The sequence below is a fragment of the Trematomus bernacchii genome, unplaced genomic scaffold (genome assembly GCF_902827165.1).
Source record: "Trematomus bernacchii unplaced genomic scaffold, fTreBer1.1, whole genome shotgun sequence".
In the NCBI taxonomy this organism is placed as follows: Eukaryota; Metazoa; Chordata; class Actinopteri; order Perciformes; family Nototheniidae; genus Trematomus; species Trematomus bernacchii.
Window position 1 is genome coordinate 13,648,845 of NW_022987593.1, and position 22,253 is coordinate 13,671,097.

Genomic DNA, 22,253 nt, shown 5'->3' on the forward strand with positions numbered 1-22,253 from the left:
GTAGCTAATGAGATTGAATATAACAATCAAACATAACAAAATATACACAGCTATATCAGATCGCGTTTTAGATGCGACTTTAGAGTAGAGGGGAATTATTGAAACGGGATTTGTACAGTGTTCCACGGCATCCGCCGCTGCGAAAATGTGGGGCAGGGCTGAAAAGTGGGGGGGGCCAATGGCCCCCTGGCCCCCCCGCTTCCGGCGCCCTTGATTAGTTGACTATGACAGGCAAGATGATCAGAGGTTTTTGCTATGAAAAAAACCAGGGTTGAAGTATGGGTAGAGTTTCTCAATGAAGGAGCAGCCAGTAAAGGAGTAGATAAGAGCTGCAGCATCTACGTCATAAAAGGAGACCAGACTATTGATGGCAGTGTGTGTGAGACTGAAGCTTCGATATGTGCTTCAAACCCCTGGACTACAATTCCATAGAAGCAGTGCTTCGAAGCTTGCTTAAAATCACGTGACATGACGTCCGAAGCAGCAACTGCTTCATTGCCTGAATGAATCACTTGACTGGTTTTGCGGTCCAATTACGCGATTCAATGCACTGCCTCGTCTTGATTCTGACAGGTGACAGGTTGAAACAGTTTTACACTTTATAACCGCTCTAAACAATGCGCAATGTGTGGGTTGTTGCTGTTGAGTTGTTGTTTGTATTGCATTTGTATTGGATCATTATAGAGCAAGCCAGGAAGAAAGATAGGTCGTTCTGTCTCGGGAAACACTTCAAAATGTGGAGAAGTTGTGAACGAAAAGGACAATGACGAGTATCCAAAAAAACGTTTGTCAGTCTAAAAACAGACTGCGTGATAACCGAGAGAAGAAGAACAGACTGCGTGATATAAACAAACAACAAATAGCGTGTGCGTTCCATTTTCACTCTACAGCGAGAAGCTCATGGGGCTTTCCCGAACCTGTGTTGAGAGCTGGAGTTAAATGAAATCTCAGATTTGCCTTCTTAATAGTTTGTTTGGGTCCCTCACTTCCGTTTCGCTTCTCATGCACTGATTCGCTAGCTGAACAGCCAATCAGAGTGATTTATTTTGCCCGGTGTGTCCGGGCCTTAAGGGCTAATAGCTCATCTTCAGTCTGCTGATGTTTGCTATTGCCATTTCTGTGGTGGCAAAGTAAAAAAGAAAAGAAAAAAGATAACAATTAAGGACAAGTGTGTGCTTTTTCAGCTTTTGCGTTGCTGGCGGAGCCATCGCTTGTGCTCGGTTGATGACTGTCCTTCTCCTCATTCACTTGTTCACTTTCGCTAGTAATATTCTCCTCTGTACCTCTCTTCCGAATACCTCCCGTTTTGAGCCACATTTTTAATATCATTCAGCTTTCTTTTTTCTTTAGCTTGCTTGCAACGTTCGCTAGTCGTTCGCGGGTAGTATGGTCCAGCGCCATATAGATAGAAGAGTTACGACAGCGGAAGTCCAAAATGCTTGATCGTCACGTGGTTCAGGGAGAGTCAATAGTTCCCCGGAAGTTCGTGGCGGGACATACAATTTTTGGTAATAAGTAGTGAATAAAGGTCTTGATTTGCAATATTTATACAACATACCGATATGTGTATGTATTTACATCAATATGTTTTAAAAAATAAATAGAATCTGCTAATATTTATGGATAATATTAGGAATAGTGTGAACAGCTAGTTTACTTGTTAACATATACATGTTAGGCTGTTGCCTTGGTTAAAGAGCCTGTTGCAGTTGTGTATTGCTTTGAATTATTTAAAACAAATATTATCTTCTTAAACAGGTATGGTAGTCAGGTGCATCACTTCCTAATGTTTATTGATATATTTAGAGGGAGGGGATGGCAAGGAATGCTTCAAAATTTAGATTAGATTAATTTCTACCATTTTATAAAATCATGGTGGTTTCAGTAATCCCATGGTACTTGAGGACATACGTAATCTAAATGACTAATGTCATCTTTATGACTTTCAGAAAGGACAGGAGACCAACAGGTGACTATCAATGGACTAGCAGCAACATGATTATGACGTTAAAAGTGTTGTTTTAGGAACATCCATTGTAAATACATGGAATTCAATAAACATTGAATAGCATGTCATGCAGTTTGTCTGTGCCTTTTCCTCCGTGTTGTCCTGGCATATAGTCTCCACCATGGTTTGCTGTGCTGCCTGGGGATGCTCCAATCGCTCAGAGAAAGGAGTAAGAATCAGAATGTACGGCTTCCCCACTGACACAGAGAGGAGGAAAAATGGCTAGCTCAAGTCAGCAGGAGCAATTTAACAATCCAAACAGACAGCCGCAACAAAATATGTGAGGTAATCATATTCAAACACTGCATTTGCACTTTTTCACAAAACGAAGACCACACCATTGGGAAGCTTAATGTTTGGTTTAATACAAATAACAGGGAAAGGCTTGAAAAACTCTGAGAGTTGAGACTCAGGGTGCAGGGTGAGGGTCTCAGTGCAGGTATTCAGGCTCTATTGAATCCCCCTCTGGTTCTTGTGCTGAAAGAGGGAGAAACAGACAGGAGAAAGGGTTATACACACCTATATAGCACACCTATTGGATGGGAAATTGCCTTGGGGAGATAAGGTGTGGTCTTTGTTTCCAACTGAAGTTATGGAACTTTATTATTTGTGAGTATGTAAAGTAAAGTATGACAAATGGCATCAGTAATGGATGTGATATGAATTTGTATAAAGTTGTCTCACATTCTTGGTCGTATTTTACGTACAGTATGTAATGAGTGTATACATGTTCAGTAAGTCCTCCACCTGTAACATCACTGCCCCTCCACCTGCCAGCACCCAGCCAACATCCCTGCTCCTCCACCTGTTACATCCCTGCTCCTCCACCTGTAACATCACTGCCCCTCCACCTGCCATACAGTAGGTTACTAATATACATTAACAAGATTACTTGTATAATACAGTGATATAACACATGTTTAGTATGCTTACTTGTATACAACAGTAGTATTACATTTACCTTGTGTTTTCACTCTCACTTTGCCATCATTTCAACATCAGCTGAGCTGCAACATAATACAGACAGGTAATAATCAACAGAATACACTAAAAACACTCACCCATAAATTACGTTTTTGTTTACTGTTTGGAAGTCTCAAATATGCACTCTAAATTAATATCAATAGCGATGTATCACACAAATAGCTCTCTTCCTTATTATTGTGTAACGTTAACTTTGTTATACTAGTTTGTAGGCCTACTCCAAAATGGAGATCGTAATTTCTCCACCTCCACTCATTACAATCACACGTGCCCCAATGTTATATTTAACTAATATTATATTCCTCCACCCCACAAAAAAATCACGTTTAGAAGCCCTTTTTCTCTAATTCCACAACGTTGGATGAAATAACATTAGGAGAACGGATTAATAGCTGTTCATGGTTAACGTGTGTTGCTAACTTTATCCGGTATCCTAGCCTAATCTGTTATCTGTAAACGTTCCCTAAATCTACTGATTTAGGGATAATCCACTAACATCCTTTAATACACATGTTCATTTGACTCAGATGTGCTGATAATATCCGCAATATAAATCTTTAAACGTCTTCTTACCTTTAAAAGTCCATCACGAACGGTCTATTATGCTGCAACTCTACTGTGTTGCTGGCAGCAATAGTTACCCGGAAGTCAGCGGCAAGCTAACTTCCGGCGAACTATTGACGGCTCCACGATCCGCCATTGCTGTAATGGAAGTGAACGGAGATGTCGTAACTCTTCTATTATACGGCTCTGGGTACTCCGATGCAGAAGCCAACCAAAACTGATCCAGTGGGAGCTCACTAAATTTGAGTTTCAGTGTGCGGTCCACACGGAGCTCTGCGCACTCCTCTCTCTCTTTCATAGTGAGCTTTTCTTTTGGGAATTCCTGGTGGAATGGGTCTCGGATCCAGTCATAGTCCTCGATGTCAGTCACACGTGGAAAATAGCGGTCAAACCTCTCTTTTAAGGTCTGAAGGTGTTTGGCATATACAGCGCGCTCCCTAGCTGCCTGCGGCGCAGCTGATGCCAGCGGGAACATGTCCATGGAGCCCTGTTCCAAAGCCTCGCGCCACAGGGTAAGTTTGCCCATAAACCCCCGAATCTTGTCTGTGGATGATAAAATGTTTTCATTCCTGCCCTGAAGCTTGCCGTTTAACTCGTTGAGATGCCCAAATATGTCTGCGAGGTAATTGCCAGCCTGGCACACCACCTCTCATCCGCGAGCTTGTCTTTATGTGGGACAGCGTGTTCACGTGAAAACTCCAAAAGCTCTTCCCGAAGCTCATAAAGACGGGATAGGACTTTCCCCCGTGACAGCCAACGTACCTCTGTGTGGAGGATCAGGCTTTGGTGGTCGGCTCCCATCTCGGCGCACAGCTGGGAGAAGAGGCGAGATTTCAGGGGCCTTGATTTGATGTAATTCACCATCTTCTCCCGTAGTATGGCTTTCCATTTCTTTGCAGAAGAAAAACGTCTCTTTGATAGTCAGCATCAACATATCTGACGTTTGCCAGAAGTTGGGCAGCCCCACTTATGTCAGTAGATTTGTCTATTTGTAGGGAAAATCTGCCGCTCGCCTGCAGTGCCATAAGACAGGTAACTTTCATGATACTGTCTGCTGACAGTTTTTTTCCTCTTTTCTTTCGGTGGTGGGTTGTCGGCAGTCTCTGCACTGGTGGTTGGTGGTTTGCTCCACACAAGAAAGCGCTCCATTTTCCCTCTTGCGTGTTTCTCAGTTTTAATGTTGTCCTTCAGCCTTCGATGTGTCTTATAATTCCCACCTGCAACTGCGTTAACAGCGAAATATGGGGTTCTGTGAGGATTTTTTTTAAAAGAAATGTTTTTAGGTATAGAGTTTGCCTCTGTATTATGAAATGAGTGCATACAAAGTACTGATATAGTAAATAAAAAAATAATTATTTTTGTGTAGTTGTATATTGCAATAATAATGTATGGTTGTCACAAAATCCCACGGCACACCCGGACTTGCCTCACGGCACACCAGTGTGCCGCGGCACACCGTTTGGGAACCACTGCTCTAGGGAATTCGTTTTTTATTCCAGCTTTAACCATGACAGTAGCGTCTGTTTGTTTTTTTACTTAAATTACCTGTTTTGGGGTATGAAGAGTTTCCTTATAACTGCCAGAGAATTATGTAAATGTGTGTGTCATCCGCATAGCTATGGTAACTTATTAACTTATTTTGTTGTTTTTCATTATCTGAGCCAGTGGTAGGATGTAGATGTTAAACTTTGAGAAGAGGCCCCAAGATGGAGCCTTGAGGAACCCCACATGTCATATTTATCAACTCAGACGTGTGTATTTACCTATAGAAACAACGTTTTTGCTGTCCTTTAAGTAGGATTCAAACCAATTTAGAACTGTTGCCGAAAGTCCCATCCAGTTTTCTAGTCGGTCTAGTAATATGTTGTGGTCAACAGTGTCAAACGCAGCACTGAGATCTTATAATACTAACACTGAAGTTCTACCACTGTCTGTGTTTAAGTGGATGTCATTGAAGACCTTTACAAGAGCAGTCTCAGTGCTGTGGTTTATAGTCATAGTTGAAATTGGAAAACCCATTTGTCCTTGGTCAACATGAGAGGTTATCCTGTACATGTTTGTCACAAACTGTGTCTCCTCATATATCAGTGTTTGGTGTACAGTACAGTGACTCCATGCTTATCTCTCCTTTGTGTTGTGCTCCATCCAGTGGACACTCTGCGCCAGAACACCAGGAAGTGGTGGAAGTGTGTTACTGTAGTGTAGTACAACAACAAAAACACAATGAACTCAGTGCTGAGGTCTATATGGTATTATCCTGTTAAACTTGCATTAAATACCACAGTACTATTTTTGCAATACCATTTATTGACTATTTTTAGATCTGGCTTGAAAGGACATATGGAAATGTGAGATTTTTCATGTATAACTTTGAGCAATGAATAAAACAGCAATTATTGTTGTTTAGATTCTAAAATCAGATCAAATGTAATCCTGCTGACCTTAACATATACAGAGTTTTGAACCACTGAAATAAGAAATAAAATAAAAGGCAATCTGCCATGTTTTTTAAAATCTTGCCTGATTTATAGATTGGTTTTGATCCTTGACATACGGAAACCCATCAAGTTTCCTATTGTGTTTTTAAGACTTGTTTCCTGTCATCTGAAATAACACTGAACACATTACTCACACAAACAACAAAGACCAGTGACCTTGAAATTATTTTTTATTTAGAATTGTACTTGTCAAGACTGTTATCTTGGATGAAAGACAAAATATTTAATCCGTTACACATTGAGTTCTTGTTTAGTTCAATGATTATAAAAATGTGCTGGGAGGGAAATCATTTGAAAAGGCATTTTTTCAAAGTATAAGAAAAGGAGGGTTTTGTGTATGCATGATGAGTTAAAACTGAGAACCTGGGAAGAGGTGTATTCTGGCTTTTTACCAACCCCCGTTAGTCATGTGACCCTCATCACATTTCACCCAGTTGTTTCTACCACACACACAGCAAACACACATAAGTGTTGACACAATGCAAACAAATGTAGGACATCATGTTGATTCAGCGTTTTATATCACAAAGGGGGAAACTAGTTTTATAAAAAGATGGCAAAACTACAGGAAGCAAATGGTAGGGCTAACTGTAATATCCTTAAAGAGTATCATTAAATAAATTCAAATGTTTCCTTATATGAGTTGTTGCCATACATACTCGTATAATGCTAAACTCTGTAGTTAGTTACTTATTTGTAAAGAGTAGTTTTAGTGTTATAGTGACTGCCTACACTCATAAAACAGAATGCTACCTCACTGATATCAGCCCCACTGTTTTCTGCTCTACAGCCAATATCCAATCACTGCTAGTGGAAACAAACATTTCTTCCTACAAACTTTTACACAAAAAGACATCAACTTATATTTTTTTAATGTGAATTAGCCACAGGAAATGTGTCATGAAATACAAATGATGTGTAAACCAGGCCTTCCTGTTCAGTGTTTAGTGCTCGAGTCCCTGCTTTCTCAGACCAAACATCTAGTTTATTTGACTGTTTTCTTAACTCACAATCACATATTTACAGATGTCTTTGATTCATAAGCCTTTTTACCAGTAATCAATATAAAACCTGGCATGTAGATATACAAGTTAACAGTTATTAACCAAACCATTTGAACACATATGAGGATTTATCATATTATTTAGCTTCATTTTTCTAGCAGTTTAACTATTACACACATTTAATTTAGTACACAGTAGAGGCACGTAATAAGCCTTTCTCTTTAATGAAGCTTTATGACACAATTAAATATAAAACATTTAATGTTATCATCAATTCTAACTATAGCTTGACAAATTTGGTGTCATTAGAAACAACTTTTTTTTTAAAGTTAAAATAAATCTGTAGATTTATCAAACGTTCATAGATATTCTCCACATGTGTTACGATTAATTGTTGAAGAGATCATGATTTGATTGAGTAGATGAATGAATCCACTTATGTGTTGTATACAGAATCTAAACCATATGTAAATCAATCACCACTTTAAACTTATCTTGTAGAAAATAAGATGGAAATTATACAGTTTTGACTCTAAATATGGATGTTTGTTTCCTTGAATGAAAACAAATCAACACATGAAATAAGATGAGTGATTAGGTGACCGGAGAGATGATCAGAGGGGCAGAGTTTTTACGGCCATATTTAAGTCCAGGATAGAAGTATGGGAAGAGTTTCTCAGTGAAGGAGCAGCCAGTAAAGGAGTAGATCAGAGCTGCAGCATCTACGTCATAAAAGGAGACCAGACCCTCCTCATAATCCACAAACACCCCCACCTTCTTAGGCCGAGACTTCAGAGAGAGAAGGACTGACGGAGCATCATGAGCTTTGTATTCATTTCCATTTCTCAGAGATAAAGACCAGAAACCCCCCTGAGGGCTCAGTGTGATCTTTCCCTTCCTCTTGATCGACCCTCTGGCCACTCCTAAATCCCAGTCAGTCTTTCCTTTAACTTGAACCTCATAGTAAAATCTGCCTGAAGAGAAACTCTGCTTTCCTAAGACACAAGTACATTTAGAAATCCTCTCTGGGTTGTCTGGGAGATTCTTTATCACATCACCATCACGGACTTGTTTTCCATCATCAGACAGGATGAGATATGAGTTTGCTGTATAAGGATCAAGAGTCACATCCACTGCGTACCTCTGGACCCTCTTCATCTCAGCTTCAATCACCTTCTTCATCTCTTTACTGAGTGTCTCCTCCAGCTGAACCACAGCTCTCACCACAGTTCCTTCATATGATGATGGAGGGATGCTGACCTTTGTCCAGTCCTTGGTGGGTGATGGGTGTTGGATATTTAGGGACTTGACACCCTGGAGAACATGGAGGTGGTCTTCAGAGCGTGAAAGATGCTCAACCTTAGCACTTCTCTTCTTCAGCTCAGAGATTTCCTGTTCCAGCTCTTTGATGAAGTCTTCAGCCCGTTTCATTCTCATATTCTGCTTCCCTTCTATTGTTTGGATGAACTCATTCAGGTTTCTCTCAACAGACTCCTTCAGAGCAGTGAAGACCTGAACACCTTCTGCTATCTCTCTGTCTGCATCTTCCTTACTGAGGTCCACTGAGTGTTTGATCTCCTCAATCTTCAGTTGTCTCTTCTGGATCATTTCCTCAATTCTAGCCTCTTTCTTTCCCAGCGCTGCCTTCTCCCCTTCATATCCTTCTTTGAGAGGAACCACATCATGCATCTTGTGGTCTGAAACATGGCAGAGCAGACACACTAATGTCTGGTCGGTCTTACAGAACAGCTCCAGAGGTTTATCGTGCTTCGGACACATCCTGTCTTCCAGGTTCTCCACAGGGTCGATCAGATGATGTCTTTTCAGACCTGACTTTCTCAGGTGAGGCTCCAGGTGAGTCTCACAGTAGGAGGTCAGACACACCAGGCAGGACTTCAGGGCCTTCAGTTTGGTTTCAGTGCAGACGTCACAGGGAACTTCTCCTGGTTTGAAGACTTGTTGCTCTGAGCTGCTGCTGCTGCTGCTGCTGGCTTTCTGTTGAGCCGACTCTCTGAACTGAGCGACCATCTCAGAGATGAAAGTGTTGACCCTCAAATCTGGTCTTGTATTAAAAGCCTCTTTACACATGGGACACTGGCACCTGTCACTTGTATCCCAGTGTTCAGTGATGCAGGTTTTACAGAAGTTGTGTCCACATGGTATAGTGACTGGATCAGTGAACAAGTCCAGACAGATGGAGCAGAGAAACTGATCTTCAGATGGCAGGTAGCTTGCAGCAGCCATATCTACGCATGTAATGAGGAAAACAACATTTGAAACATCAATTCATATCATATATTGTTTTAAAGAAATAACTTTGATAACTTGTAACAAGCCATGAGCAACCGTGACCATTTAACTCTGACAGGTTCAAGCATCTAACTCTGGCTAACAGCAATGAAAATACATGTTTTGTCGATAATGTTTTTATTGAAAAATAACACTGCTTACTGTGTAGAATAATAGAATTGGGAGGGATGAAACCCTCTGCAATGGTCACACATGCAGAGCACACACAGTGAAATTTGTTCTCTGCATTTAACCCATCGTAGTACCAGGAGTCTAGTACCAGGAGCAGTGGGCAGCTATTGGACAGCGTCCATAACAACTCATTTCCTCTAGCTGCTTCACATTAAAAGCCTCCAACTGTTTCTCTAATGGAAATATTTTATTTTGAAACAGCTAGAGGAAATGGGTAAAAGCATTATGTAGGAAGTGATCAGTAAAATGTAATAAGAGCAGGAAAGCAGAAGTGAATCAAAACTCCTCACCACAGAGATTCAGTTACAAGTTACTAAAGTACTGAGAGCTGATACAAAGAGACTGTTTAAACTGTTTTAAAAGGACTCTATATCATATAAATGGTTATGTTGTTAGAGAAAAACAAGTTGGACGTAAAGGGTGGAGTTTTCGTCTGAGTAGAGCTGAAGTTGTGTTAATCCTGCTTGTTGACAGTGTAAATATAATCAGATGTACTCACCAGTGTTTGACAGAGACTCTGCTGTGTTGTTGAGAAAGATCTGATGAACTCAGTTTGTATTTTCTTTAGACAGAAACAGAGACTAGTCTCGACTGCAGTGTGGCTGCCTCTCTGACTAACGTAACTTTCGTTTCCTGAGTGTGTCGTGTAAGCTCTCCTCTTTCCAGTGTAGCTCCTCCTCTCTGCTGGTTTGTTCCCTCCCTCTGATCTGCATGGGTATTGAGAAATACCAGGTTTTCTCTGATAGTTAGGGAGCAAAGATGGTGCTTTACAGATGGGAGGGATGAGGTGTGTCAAAAGCTGTTTAAACTAAAATCTCTGGACAAAGAAATATGCAGGTAGCAGGGTCATAGTTGAACTATTACATTGAACACCATTGAAAAAACCCATTTGTCCTTGGTCAACATGAGAGGTTATCCTGTACATGTTTATCACAAACTGTGTCTCCTATATCAGTGTTTGGTGTACAGTACAGAGACTCCATGCTTATCTTTCCTTTGTGTTGTGCTCCATCCAGTGGACACTCTGCGCCAGAACACCAGGAAGTGGTGGAAGTGTGTTACTGTAGTGTAGTACAACAACAAAAACACAATGAACTCAGTGCTGAGGTCTATATGGTATTATCCTGTTAAACTTGCATTAAATACCACAGTACTATTTTTGCAATACCATTTATTGACTATTTTTAGATCTGGCTTGAAAGGACATATGGAAATGTGAGATCTTTCATGTATAACTTTGAGCAATGAATAAAACAGCAATTATGGTTGTTTAGATTCTAAAATCAGATCAAATGTAATCCTGCTGACCTTAACATATACAGAGTTTTGAACCACTGAAATAAGAAATAAAATAAAAGGCTATTTGCCATGTTTTTTAAAATCTTGCCTGATTTATAGATTGGTTTTGATCCTTGACATACGGAAACCCATCAAGTTTCCTATTGTGTTTTTAAGACTTGTTTCCTGTCATCTGAAATAACACTGAACACATTACTCACACAAACAACAAAGACCAGTGACCTTGAAATTATTTTTTATTTAGAATTGTACTTGTCAAGACTGTTATCTTGGATGAAAGACAAAATATTTAATCCGTTTCACATTGAGTTCTTGTTTAGTTCAATGATTATAAAAATGTGCTGGGAGGGAAATCATTTGAAAAGGCATTTTTTCAAAGTATAAGAAAAGGAGGGTTTTGTGTATGCATGATGAGTTAAAACTGAGAACCTGGGAAGAGGTGTATTCTGGCTTTTTACCAACCCCCGTTAGTCATGTGACCCTCATCACATTTCACCCAGTTGTTTCTACCACACACACAGCAAACACACATAAGTGTTGACACAATGCAAACAAATGTAGGACATCATGTTGATTCAGCGTTTTATATCACAAAGGGGGAAACTAGTTTTATAAAAAGATGGCAAAACTACAGGAAGCAAATGGTCTAACTGTTATATCCTTAAAGAGTATCATTAAATAAATTCAAATGTTTCCTTATATGAGTTGTTGCCATACATACTCGTATAATGCTAAACTCTGTAGTTAGTTACTTATTTGTAAAGAGTAGTTTTAGTGTTATAGTGACTGCCTACACTCATAAAACTGAATTCTATCTCACTGATATCAGCCCCACTGTTTTCTGCTCTACAGCCAATATCCAATCACTGATAGTGGAAACAAACATTTCTTCCTACAAACTTTTACACAAAAAGACATCAACTTATATTTTTTTAATGTGAATTAGCCACTCGAGTCCCTGCTTTCTCAGACCTTGTGTTCAACATGCAGTTTATTTAAACATTTTCTCAACTCAAAATCACATATTTACAGATGTCTTTGATTCATAAGCCATTTTACCAGTAATCAATATAAAACCTGGAATGTAAATATACAAGTTAACAGTTATTAACCAAACCATATTAACAAAAATTAAGATTTATCATCATTTTACTTTTTCTAGCAGTAAAACTATTACACACATTTTATTTACTACACAGTAGAGGCATGCAATAAGCCTTTCTCTTTAACAAAGCTTTATGACACAATTAAATATAAAACATTTAATGTTATTATCAATTCTAACTGTGGCTTGACAAATTTGATGTGGTTCCTCTCAAAGAAGGATATGAAAGAAAGAAGGCAGAGTTGGGGAAGACGCAGGCTGAAACTCAGCAGATGATCCAGAAGAGACAACTGAAGATTGAGGAGATCAAACACTCAGTGGACCTCAGTGAGAAAGAAGCAGACAGAGAGATAGCAGAAGGTGTTCAGGTCTTCACTGCTCTGAAACAGTCTGTTGAGAGAGGCCAGGCCAATCTCATCAACACGATCAAAGTGAAGAAGAAAACAACTGAAAAAAAGGCTGAAGCTTTAATCAAAGAGTTGGAACAGGAAATCTCTGAGCTGAAGAAGAGAAGCTCTGAGGTAGAGCAGGTCACACACTCTGAAGACCACCTGCATTTTCTACAAAGTGTCAAGTCCCTAAACATTCAACACCGACAACCCTCCAAGGACTTGAGAAAATTCCGTTTGACCCCAGCGGTATATGAGGGGACAGTGGTAAAGGCTGTGGCTAAGGTAGAGGAGATGTTCAGTAAAGAGATGAAGAAGCTGCTTGAAGCTGAGCTGAAGAGGATCCAGAAGTATGCAGTGGATGTGACTCTTGACCCTGATACAGCCTATCCCAGTCTCATCCTGTCTGATGATGGAAAACAAGTGAGGTATGGTGATGTTCAAAAGAAACTCCCAGACAACCCAGAGAGATTTTCTGATTGTAATTGTGTTTTAGGAAAGCAGAATTTCTCTTCAGGCAGATTTTACTTTGAGGTTCAAGTTAAAAGAAAGACTGGATGGGATTTAGGAGTGGCCAGAAAGTCGATCAACAGGAAGGGAGAGATCATATCGACCCCTAAAGATGGTTACTGGACTATATGTTTGAGAAATGGAAATGAGTACAAAGCTCAAGGTGCTCCTTCAGTTCTTCTCTCTCTGAAGTCTCGGCCTCAGAAGGTGGGGGTGTTTGTGGATTATGAGGAGGGTCTGGTCTCCTTTTATGACGTAGATGCTGCAGCTCTGATCTACTCCTTTACTGGCTGCTCCTTCACTGAGAAACTCTACCCATTCTTTGGTCCTGGTGATAAATGTGGCCGTAAAAACTCAGCCCCTCTGATCATCTCTCCTGTCAGAGTCACCTAATCACTCATCTTATTTCATGTGTTGATTTGTTTTCATTCAAGGAAACAAACATCGATATTTAGAGTATTTTCTACAAAATAAGTTTAATGTGGTGATTGATTAACATATGGTTTAGATTCTGTATACAACACATAAGTGGATGCATTAATCTACTCAACAATCAAATAATTATCTCTTCAACACTTTATCGTAACACATGTGGAGAATATCTATGAACGTTGGAAAAAGCTATAGATTTATTTTAACTTTAAAAAAAAAGGTTGTTTCTAATGACACCAAATTTGTCAAGCTATAGTTAGAATTGATAAAAACATTAAATGGTTTATAATTAATTGTGTCATGAAGCTTCATTTAAGAGAAAGGCCTTTTAATGCCTCTACTGTGTACTACATTTAATATGTGTAATAGTTAAACTGCTAGAAAACTAAAATGAAGCTAAATAATATGATAAATCCTCATTTGTGTTCAAATGGTTTGGTTAATAACTGTTAACTTGTATATCTACATGCCAGGTTTTATATTGATTACTGCTAAAAAGGCTTATGAATCAAAGACATCTGTAAATATGTGATTGTGAGTTAAGAAAACAGTAAAATAAACTAGATGTTTGGTCTGAGAAAGCAGGGACTCGAGCACTAAACACTGAACAGGAAGGCCTGGTTTACACATCATTTGTATTTCATGACACATTTCCTGAGGCTAATTCACATTAAAAAAATATAAGTTGATGGCTTTTTGTGTGAAGAGCTTGGAGGATGAAATGTTTGTTTCCACTAGCAGTGATTGGATATTGGCTGTAGAGCAGAAAGCAGTGGGGCTGATATCAGTGAGATAGCATTCACTTTTACGAGTGAAGGCAGTCACTATAACACAAAAACTACTCTTTACAATGAGGTAACTAACTACAGAGTTTAGTATTATACAAGTATTTATGCCAACAACTCATATGAGGAAAAATTAGGTTTGATTTGATGACATTTTTTAAGGATATAACAGTTTGATTTAAGCCCTACCATTTGCTTCCTGTAGTTTTGTCATATTTTTTATAAAACTAGTTTCCCCCTTTGTGATATAAAAAGCTGAATCAACATGATGTCCTACATTTGTTTGCATTGTGTCAACACTTATGTGTGTTTGTTGTGCGTGGTAGAAACAACTGGGTGAAATGTGATGAGGGTCACATGACTAACGGGGGTTGGCCAAAAGCCAGAACACACCTCTTCCCAGGTTCTCAGTTTTAACTCATCATGCATACACGAAACCCTCCTTTTCTTATACTTTGAAAAAATGCCTTTTCAAATGATTTGCCTCCCAGCACATTTTTATAATCATTGAATTAAACAAGAACTCAATGTGAAACGGATTAAATATGTTGTCTTTCATCCAAGATAAGTACAATTTTAAATAAAAAAATATATATACTAATTTCAAGGTCACTGGTCTTTGTTGTTTGTGTGAGTAATGTGTTCAGTGTTATTTCAGATGACGGGAAGCAAGTCTTAAAAACACAATAGGAAACTTGATGGGTTTCCGTATGTCAAGGATCAAAACCAATCTATAAATCTGGCAAGATTTTAAAAAACATGGTAAATAGCCTTTTATTTTATTTTTTGTTTCAGTGCTTACAAACTCAGTATATGTATATTTTAAGGTAAGCAGGATTACATGTTAGCTGATTTTAGAATCTAAACAACAATAACTGCTGGCTCGTCCACTTCTTTTATCTGTGATGTGTTGCTCAAAGTGATGCATGAAAAATCTCCTCACATTTTTATAAGGCCTTTTGAGCCAGATTTAAAAATAGTCAAGAAATGGTATTTCAAAAATAGTACTGTGGTATTTAATGCAAGTTTAACAGGATAATACCATATAGACCTCAGCACTGAGTTCATTGTGTTTTTGTTGTTTTACTACAGTAACACACTACCACCACTTCCTGGGGTTATGGTGCAGAGTGTCCACTGGATGGAGCACAACACAAAGGAAAGACAAGCATGGAGTCACTGTACTGTACACCAAACACTGATATATGTGGAGACACAGTGGGTGTCTGCCGAGCATCTTGCTTCAGAAGCGAGGCAAGAATACTTCCTGGCATTCGGAAAACAAAGAGTGGAACAGGCTAGCAAGTGTGCAGGTGTGCGTCATATGAGAGGCCCCGCCTTACATTTTCCGTCACAGATTTGGGGAAATTGGTCCGTGCGCAAAGCATTGTGGGGATTTTAAGACCGCGGAGTCTACTCATGTGCAGCCTCGATATTTCTCCAAACGGAGTACGCCGGGCCAAGTATGCTGGAGATTGGAACAGTACTTCGGCGGCACTCGATGACGTAGTATGCTTGAAATAGTGGCTCTGGAGCAGCTTTACTCGCGATTGAGAAACACCCAGTTTCTTACACATGTGTCACTACCCGATACGCATCCCTACCCGATCCGCATTGCGCATGTGCGAGATGGTCCGCCATATTGGACAACTCCATACGGACATTTGACGTCTAGACGGCTGCCCGATTTGCCTCGTGCATGTGCGAGTCATAAACGTCTCAAATATCTATACAAAAATATTTTGTTATTTTATTTTATTTGAAATAAAATGAAGGACATTCACAGTTAATGTCATTAGATATAAATTATGAATGCCATACATATTGCATACATTCACAGTCAATATTTCTTCAGTATGATAGCTGTCTAACGGCCCGTCCACACAGCAGCGTTAAAAAAATCTTGGAGGTGGGCGTATCTGAAGCTTGGGGATTTTTTGCGAGCAAGGCACCAACAACCAATCACATGAATCTCCCGCCCCCGACATACGAAGCAAAAAAGCCCGAAGTAAACTGGATATAAACTCCCCAAACAGGCGAAAACCTACCACTGTCTCTGCCACCTCCCTCCATGCCTGGCTCCTCCGGTTTATATCCCGGTAGGTAAATAGGGACTGGTCATAAAGCACCGTGGGATTCCCTACCGCTAATTTCTACTCCATTTTTTGGAATATGAGGAAATGACCTGCGGTATGTCTCTCCCAGCATACACGCGGTTTGATTGGCTAGCACTTGAACTGTCAGATTTGTATACACGGGATTTGATTGGCTGACGCTTCCACCTCAGCCTCAAAAGTTGAACATTCTTCAACTTTGAATCCTGAAAATCCTGAAAATCTCCGCTCGCCTGCCCACAATGCAGTTCGGCGAAAAGTGAGGCAAAGTGACGTCACCCCATTCAAAGTGAATGGGCAGAAGCGTTTCAAGATTTTTAACGCTGCTGTGTGGACGGGCCGTAACAGAAGTTAAATCCATTTCTCACTTATTCTGACAATCTACTTAACCCAATAAAAGGACCCAATAAAAAGAGTTGTTAAATAATAGTGAAGTCACGTTGTAATAACAATGACTCATCTCTCTCGGTTTTTTTTGTTTTCTTTTTGTGCTTTGCCAAACGCCACTGTGTCAAGTGTCCTATTTGGGTTGCCGTACAGAGTTGTCCAATATGGCGGACTATCTCGCACATGCGCAATGCAGATTGGGCAGGGATGCAGATCGGGTAGTGACATGTACAGGATAACCTCTCATGTTGACCACGGACAAATGGTTTTCCCAATGGTGGTCAATATCAAGGCCGTATTCATGGAGTCAACATTGGGGGGGGACCAAAAATTAAATTAAAATTTGAATACAAATTTCCTGCCATTCTAAAGGAAAATATATAAAAATTCACTAACACATGGGATACTTTAAAACCTGTTAAACCCCATGCCCCTGCCCGTGGGGGCAAAAAACAACAATATTCATGAAACTGTGTCTCAAGCATCCTCAATGTGGGTGGGACAATTTGACGGGGGGTGTGGGCAGGTGGTGGACCTAACCTCCTCTAGGGGGGTCCGGGAAGATTTTTTTTTTAAATGTTGAAGTTACTGTAAATGCATCAATCTGGTGCACTTTGAGAGCAAAATTAGGGACTAAATCTATGGATACATCTCTCAAAACCATATGAAACAGAACTGAACAGATTTACTTTTTCTTTATGCATATTTTACAAATCACTCCCCTTTTAAACTGTAGTATGAGTTGAAATTATTTCATACCTGTTATTCTCTTATTTTGTATAACTATAATGATCATATAAAGGTGTGCCTTGGAAATACTTGTTTTGCATCAATCTTGATAGACGGTACTTATTATATGTTATAGTTTGGATTCCTAAAGCTTTTAGTCTACTATCCCATCATTCAAGGGTGGTTTTCACTATAAGTAATGGTTTATTTTTTGGACGGACACTATAATTTACACTTTTTTACTATGTTCAATCTGAATTTACTTTAAAAACATCTATATTGATTCTGACTCTTCTACATCCAACTCACAGGTTTATCATTGCTTTGAGAAAAAAGATTATTAATGTACCCCTTTTAGAAGTGAAGATATAGTCAATTGTTCTGGGAATGTCATTTTCGAGCCTGAGACCTGAAAAACAGGCTTGGGGCTTAAGAGGTTAAAATGTTTTACCATAATGTCTAATTGTGCATTGTATTACATCGCCCTATTTAATCTAGTTTAGCTTCTCTTGTTTCGTTGTTTGTAATGGCAGAGATTAGGGATGAATAAAGTACAACTATAACCATAATCATATTAAAGCATTTCAATCCATAGAAAGGTCTGTGCCACGCAATTTCAGTAGAAACAGGAACACTTTATTGCCCTTTTGTTTTGTTGAAATACTATTTCATAATAATTGTAGAGTATTTATTTAATTAATGTTGGCACCTTTGGTATTCCATAGGTGTCACACATCACAGTTTTAAATCTTTCCACACTCTACAAATGACAAAACAAAATAGAAATAATCCACATGAATAAATATGTATTGGATTACATCCAAAACGACACCGTCATTTTCTACATAGCTGACACTAGCCCGCCGAACCCTGGCTAGCAACTGAAACCCGCTAGCCCACAGCTAGTTAGCTACTATTCCTGAAAAGTTCGGTTTTAACATCAGAACTACAAGTTACTTACACAAAGAAGCTAAACCGGAGGATTCATTAACATCACCATTACAAAATAAAATAATATAGATTACTTTAGGGCTAACTAGAAAAGATACCAGAACTGATGGAGGGCAAATAAAAACATGACTGACCTGCTTGGAGCATCAAGCTAACTGAAGCTGGACTCAGACGTGCGACTGCGAAATACACCCCCGGGTACAAAATAAAGGTATGCATAAACAAACAAGGTGGAACCAATTTACATATGAAAAGAATATATCATTTTGGTGAAGTTCACAATAACAGAAAATAAAGATTTTCAAGTATACAAATAGCCAAAATAAAAAAAGTCATAGAATAGCAATTTTATTTTAATAAAAAAAAAAAAAAATGTTTTTGTTATTTTTGCTATTTATTGGGGGGGACATTTTGAGTGTACCTGAATATTGTGGGGGATGTGTCCCCCCCAATGTATATGGTGAATTCGGCCCTGGTCAATATAATAGTTCAACAAGGACCATGCTACCTGTGTATGTCTTTGTCATGAGATTTTAGTAACATCTTCACCTCATGTAAAGTCAGGAAAACTCTGAAAATTGAGAATCAAAATCCCTCTAAAAAGAGCTGCAGTAACAGGTAGTAGTTGAAAGGGATAAGACACATTGGTTTCTCTCAAAAGGAACCTAAAACTAACTGAGTTCATCAGGTTGGTAACACTTTATATTAAAGTGGACCTATCATGCTATATTTGAAACATATATTGTAGGGCCATACCTATACAAAACATGTCTGTGAAGTTTTTTTTTCAAAATACCAAACAGATCACCCATTGTAGCCATGCCTCATACTGCTCATACTGTACCCCTCTTTTGCAGCCCTGTTAGAGAAATGCGGATCTTGGGTCCTTAGCTTGAAAAAAACAAAAAGAAGAAGAGGCGGAGCTAATGCCTGATCAGAATTCTACCGGAGATAAAGTTAAATTCTGCTGTGATAAAACGCTATCCTGTTTAAACCACGTCAAGGATTATTTCTGAAACAGTATGGAGCTCAAATGCTTTTTCTCTTGCAGGTTTATCACAAGGTGAGTTCTTTTTTTATTTCATGCTTTTTAAACACATGTGCTCTCCAGTACAGGTTAGAGCGTTAGCGAGGCTTGCTAATGTAAACAAAGACGAGATTACGTCCAAAACACGTCAGGCATTGTTTCTGATAGCAACTTTCTGTGGGTCCGCTGCCGATTTGACGTCAGTTCGGATGGAATCTGTATCCGCTCGTTGTACACCCATTTTTTTAAAGATTTGGGTACGTGAGTTCCCCGACGCACCGGGGACACATATTTATGTATAAAAGACATCACAAAGTGCATTTTGCATGATAGGTGCCCTTTAAGGTACACAAATTCACCATCAACTAGTTGTTAATTAACATGCATATTAGCAGTATATTGGCTCTTTATTAGTCATTATAAAACACTTATTAATTCCTTATTCTACATGACCGTATTCTACAAGTAATAGGCCATTAGTTGAGAGTTTTTCCTCAATAGAGTGCCATAGTGATGCGTCCTTAAACCCGGAAGTAAGCTTCTTCGGGTTCCCTCGACAAAAAAGCAAAGCAATTTCTCCATAGGGTTTTGGAAAATAGCTGGAAATAAGGTCTGTGGTTGAGACACATTTAAGAGACGGATCACGTTTTGTTCAGTCGGATAATCTCCACATGTATACCCTACTTTTATAATTTTCTAATCATAAATCTATCGATCATAAATCTATTGATTAGGGATATGTCAGACATATTGGACCCAATCTCCTAAAGGTACAAATAAGCTTCAGGACTCTGGGTGGGGCTTTTTCTATGGCAGCAGTTGGCATTTGAAGACTGTTGATGCTGGTAGATGTTGGACTGCCTGAGCGAGTTTCGGCCTGTTTAGCTGGGGAGCTGCGGGACAAACAGCCGTCAGCAACAGGAAGCCAAATATTGAGCAGAGCATATTAAGACCAAAACTCATGTACAACAACTTCCTTACTTGCAATAAATAAGCACTAATTAGAGGGTTATTGAGGAAACACTCTCAACTAATGGCCTATTACTTGTAGAATATGGTCATGTAGAATAAGGCATTAATAAGTGTTTTATAGTGACTAATAAAGAGCCAATACACTGCTAATATGCATGTTAATTAACAACTAGTTGATGGTGAATTTGTGTACCTTAATATAAAGTGTTACCCAACATAATATTTTGATTCTCCTCTGTCTGAATAAATAATATACTATAGCCTATGAATTTTGATTGATGCAGCCATCAGACAACTTTCCTCTGTGGAAACTCAGCCTCAGGGTGGGGCATTCACTTTGGCATCAGTTCACTGACATTTAACAACTGGTTTGTTTGGAGATGTCTGAACGATAAAGGAAGTTTTAGGCCTGTATAGACGTGTTAAATGTGGCCGTAAAAACTCTGCCCCTCTGATCATCTCTCCTGTCAGAGTCACCTAATCACTCATCTAATTTCATGTATTGATTTGTTTTCATTCAAGGAAACAAACATCGATATTTAGAGTATTTTCTACAAGATAAGTTTACTGTGGTGACTGATTTATATATGGTTTAGATTCTGTATACAACACATAAGTGGATGATTTAATCTATTCAACAATCAAATAATGATCTCTTCAACACTTTATCGTAACACATGTGGAGAATATCTATGAACGTTGGATAAAGCTACAGATATTTATTGTAACTTTAAAAAAAAAAAAGGTTGTTTCTAATGACACCAAATTTGTCAAGCTAGTTAGAATTGATAATAACATTAAATGTTTTATAATCAATTGTTATAAAGCTTTGTTAAAGAGAAAGGCCTATTACGTGCCTCTACTGTATATGTGTATGTGTAATAGTTATACTGCTAGAAAAACTAAAATGAAGCTAAATAATATGATAAATCCTCATTTGTGTTACAAATGGTTTGGTTAATAACTGTTAACTTGTATATCTACATGCCAGGTTTTATATTGATTACTGGTAAAATGGCTTATGAATCAAAGACATCTGTAAATATGTGATTGTGAGTTCAGAAAACAGTAAAATAAACTAGATGTTTGGTCTGAGAAAGCAGGGACTCGAGCTCTAAACACTGAACAGGAAGGCCTGGTTTACACATCATTTGTATTTCATGACACATTTCCTGAGGCTAATTCACATTAAATAAAATATAAGTTGATGTTTTTTTGTGTGAAGAGCTTGTAGGATGAAATGTTTGTTTCCACTATCAGTGATTGGATATTGGCTGTAGAGCAGAAAACAGTGGGGCTGATATCAGTGAGGTAGCATTCACTTTTATGAGTGAAGGCAGTCACTATAACACAAAATCTACTCTTTACAATGACGTAACTAACTACAGAGTTTAGTATTATACAAGTATTTATGCCAACAACTCATATGAGGAAAAATTAGGTTTGATTTAATTACATTTTTTAAGGATATAACAGTTTGACTTAAGCCCTACCATTTGCTTCCTGTAGTTTTGTCATATTTTTTATAAAACTAGTTTCCCCCTTTGTGATATAAAAAGCTGAAATAAGGTCTGTGGTTGAGACACATTTAAGAGACGGATCACGTTTTGTTCAGTTGGATAATCTCCACATGTCTACCCTACTTTTAAAATGTTCATAAATCTATCGATCATAAATCTAAATCTAAAGGTACAAATAAGCTTCAGGACTCTGGGTGGGGCTTTTTCTATGGCAGCAGTTAGCATTTGAAGACTGTTGATGCTGGAAGATGTTGGACTGGCTGAGTGAGTTTCGGCCTGTTTAGCCGGGGAGCTGCGGGACAAACAGCCGTCAGCAACAGGAAGTCAAATATTGAGCAGAGCATATTAAGACCAAAACTAATGTACAACAACTTCCTTACTTGCAATAAATAAGCACTAATTCGAGGGTTATTGAGGAAACACTCTCAACTAATGGCCTATTACTTGTAGAATATGGTCATGTAGAATAAGGCATTAATAAGTGTTTTATAGTG

General features: G+C 38.8%; 2 protein-coding genes across 4 annotated transcripts in view; one reads left to right on the forward strand and one right to left on the reverse strand.

Moving 5' to 3' along the window:
* Positions 1–232: 232 nt before the first annotated feature.
* LOC117481734 (E3 ubiquitin-protein ligase TRIM39-like) overlaps positions 233–22,253 on the reverse strand; it is a 937,572-nt gene continuing 915,551 nt past the window's right edge. The window contains exons 1-3 of one of the 3 annotated variants that reach the window (XM_034129600.1): positions 10,039–10,164; positions 7,800–9,304; positions 233–357 (exon numbers count right to left, since the gene is read on the reverse strand). In XM_034129600.1, coding sequence (XP_033985491.1) covers positions 241–357; positions 7,800–9,302 — 1,620 coding nt within the window. In that variant the 5' untranslated portion in view covers positions 9,303–9,304; positions 10,039–10,164 and the 3' untranslated portion in view covers positions 233–240. Of the gene's footprint in view, positions 358–7,050; positions 9,305–10,038; positions 10,165–22,253 lie in introns of those variants that run through there. The other 2 variants (XM_034129597.1, XM_034129598.1) reach the window with 2 other exon arrangements.
* LOC117481587 (zinc-binding protein A33-like) lies at positions 9,750–14,660 on the forward strand. The gene is made up of 2 exons (XM_034129323.1): positions 9,750–9,753; positions 12,160–14,660. Exons 1-2 carry the CDS (start codon positions 9,750–9,752, stop codon positions 13,233–13,235), a joined length of 1,080 nt encoding a protein of 359 aa, XP_033985214.1. The 3' UTR covers positions 13,236–14,660.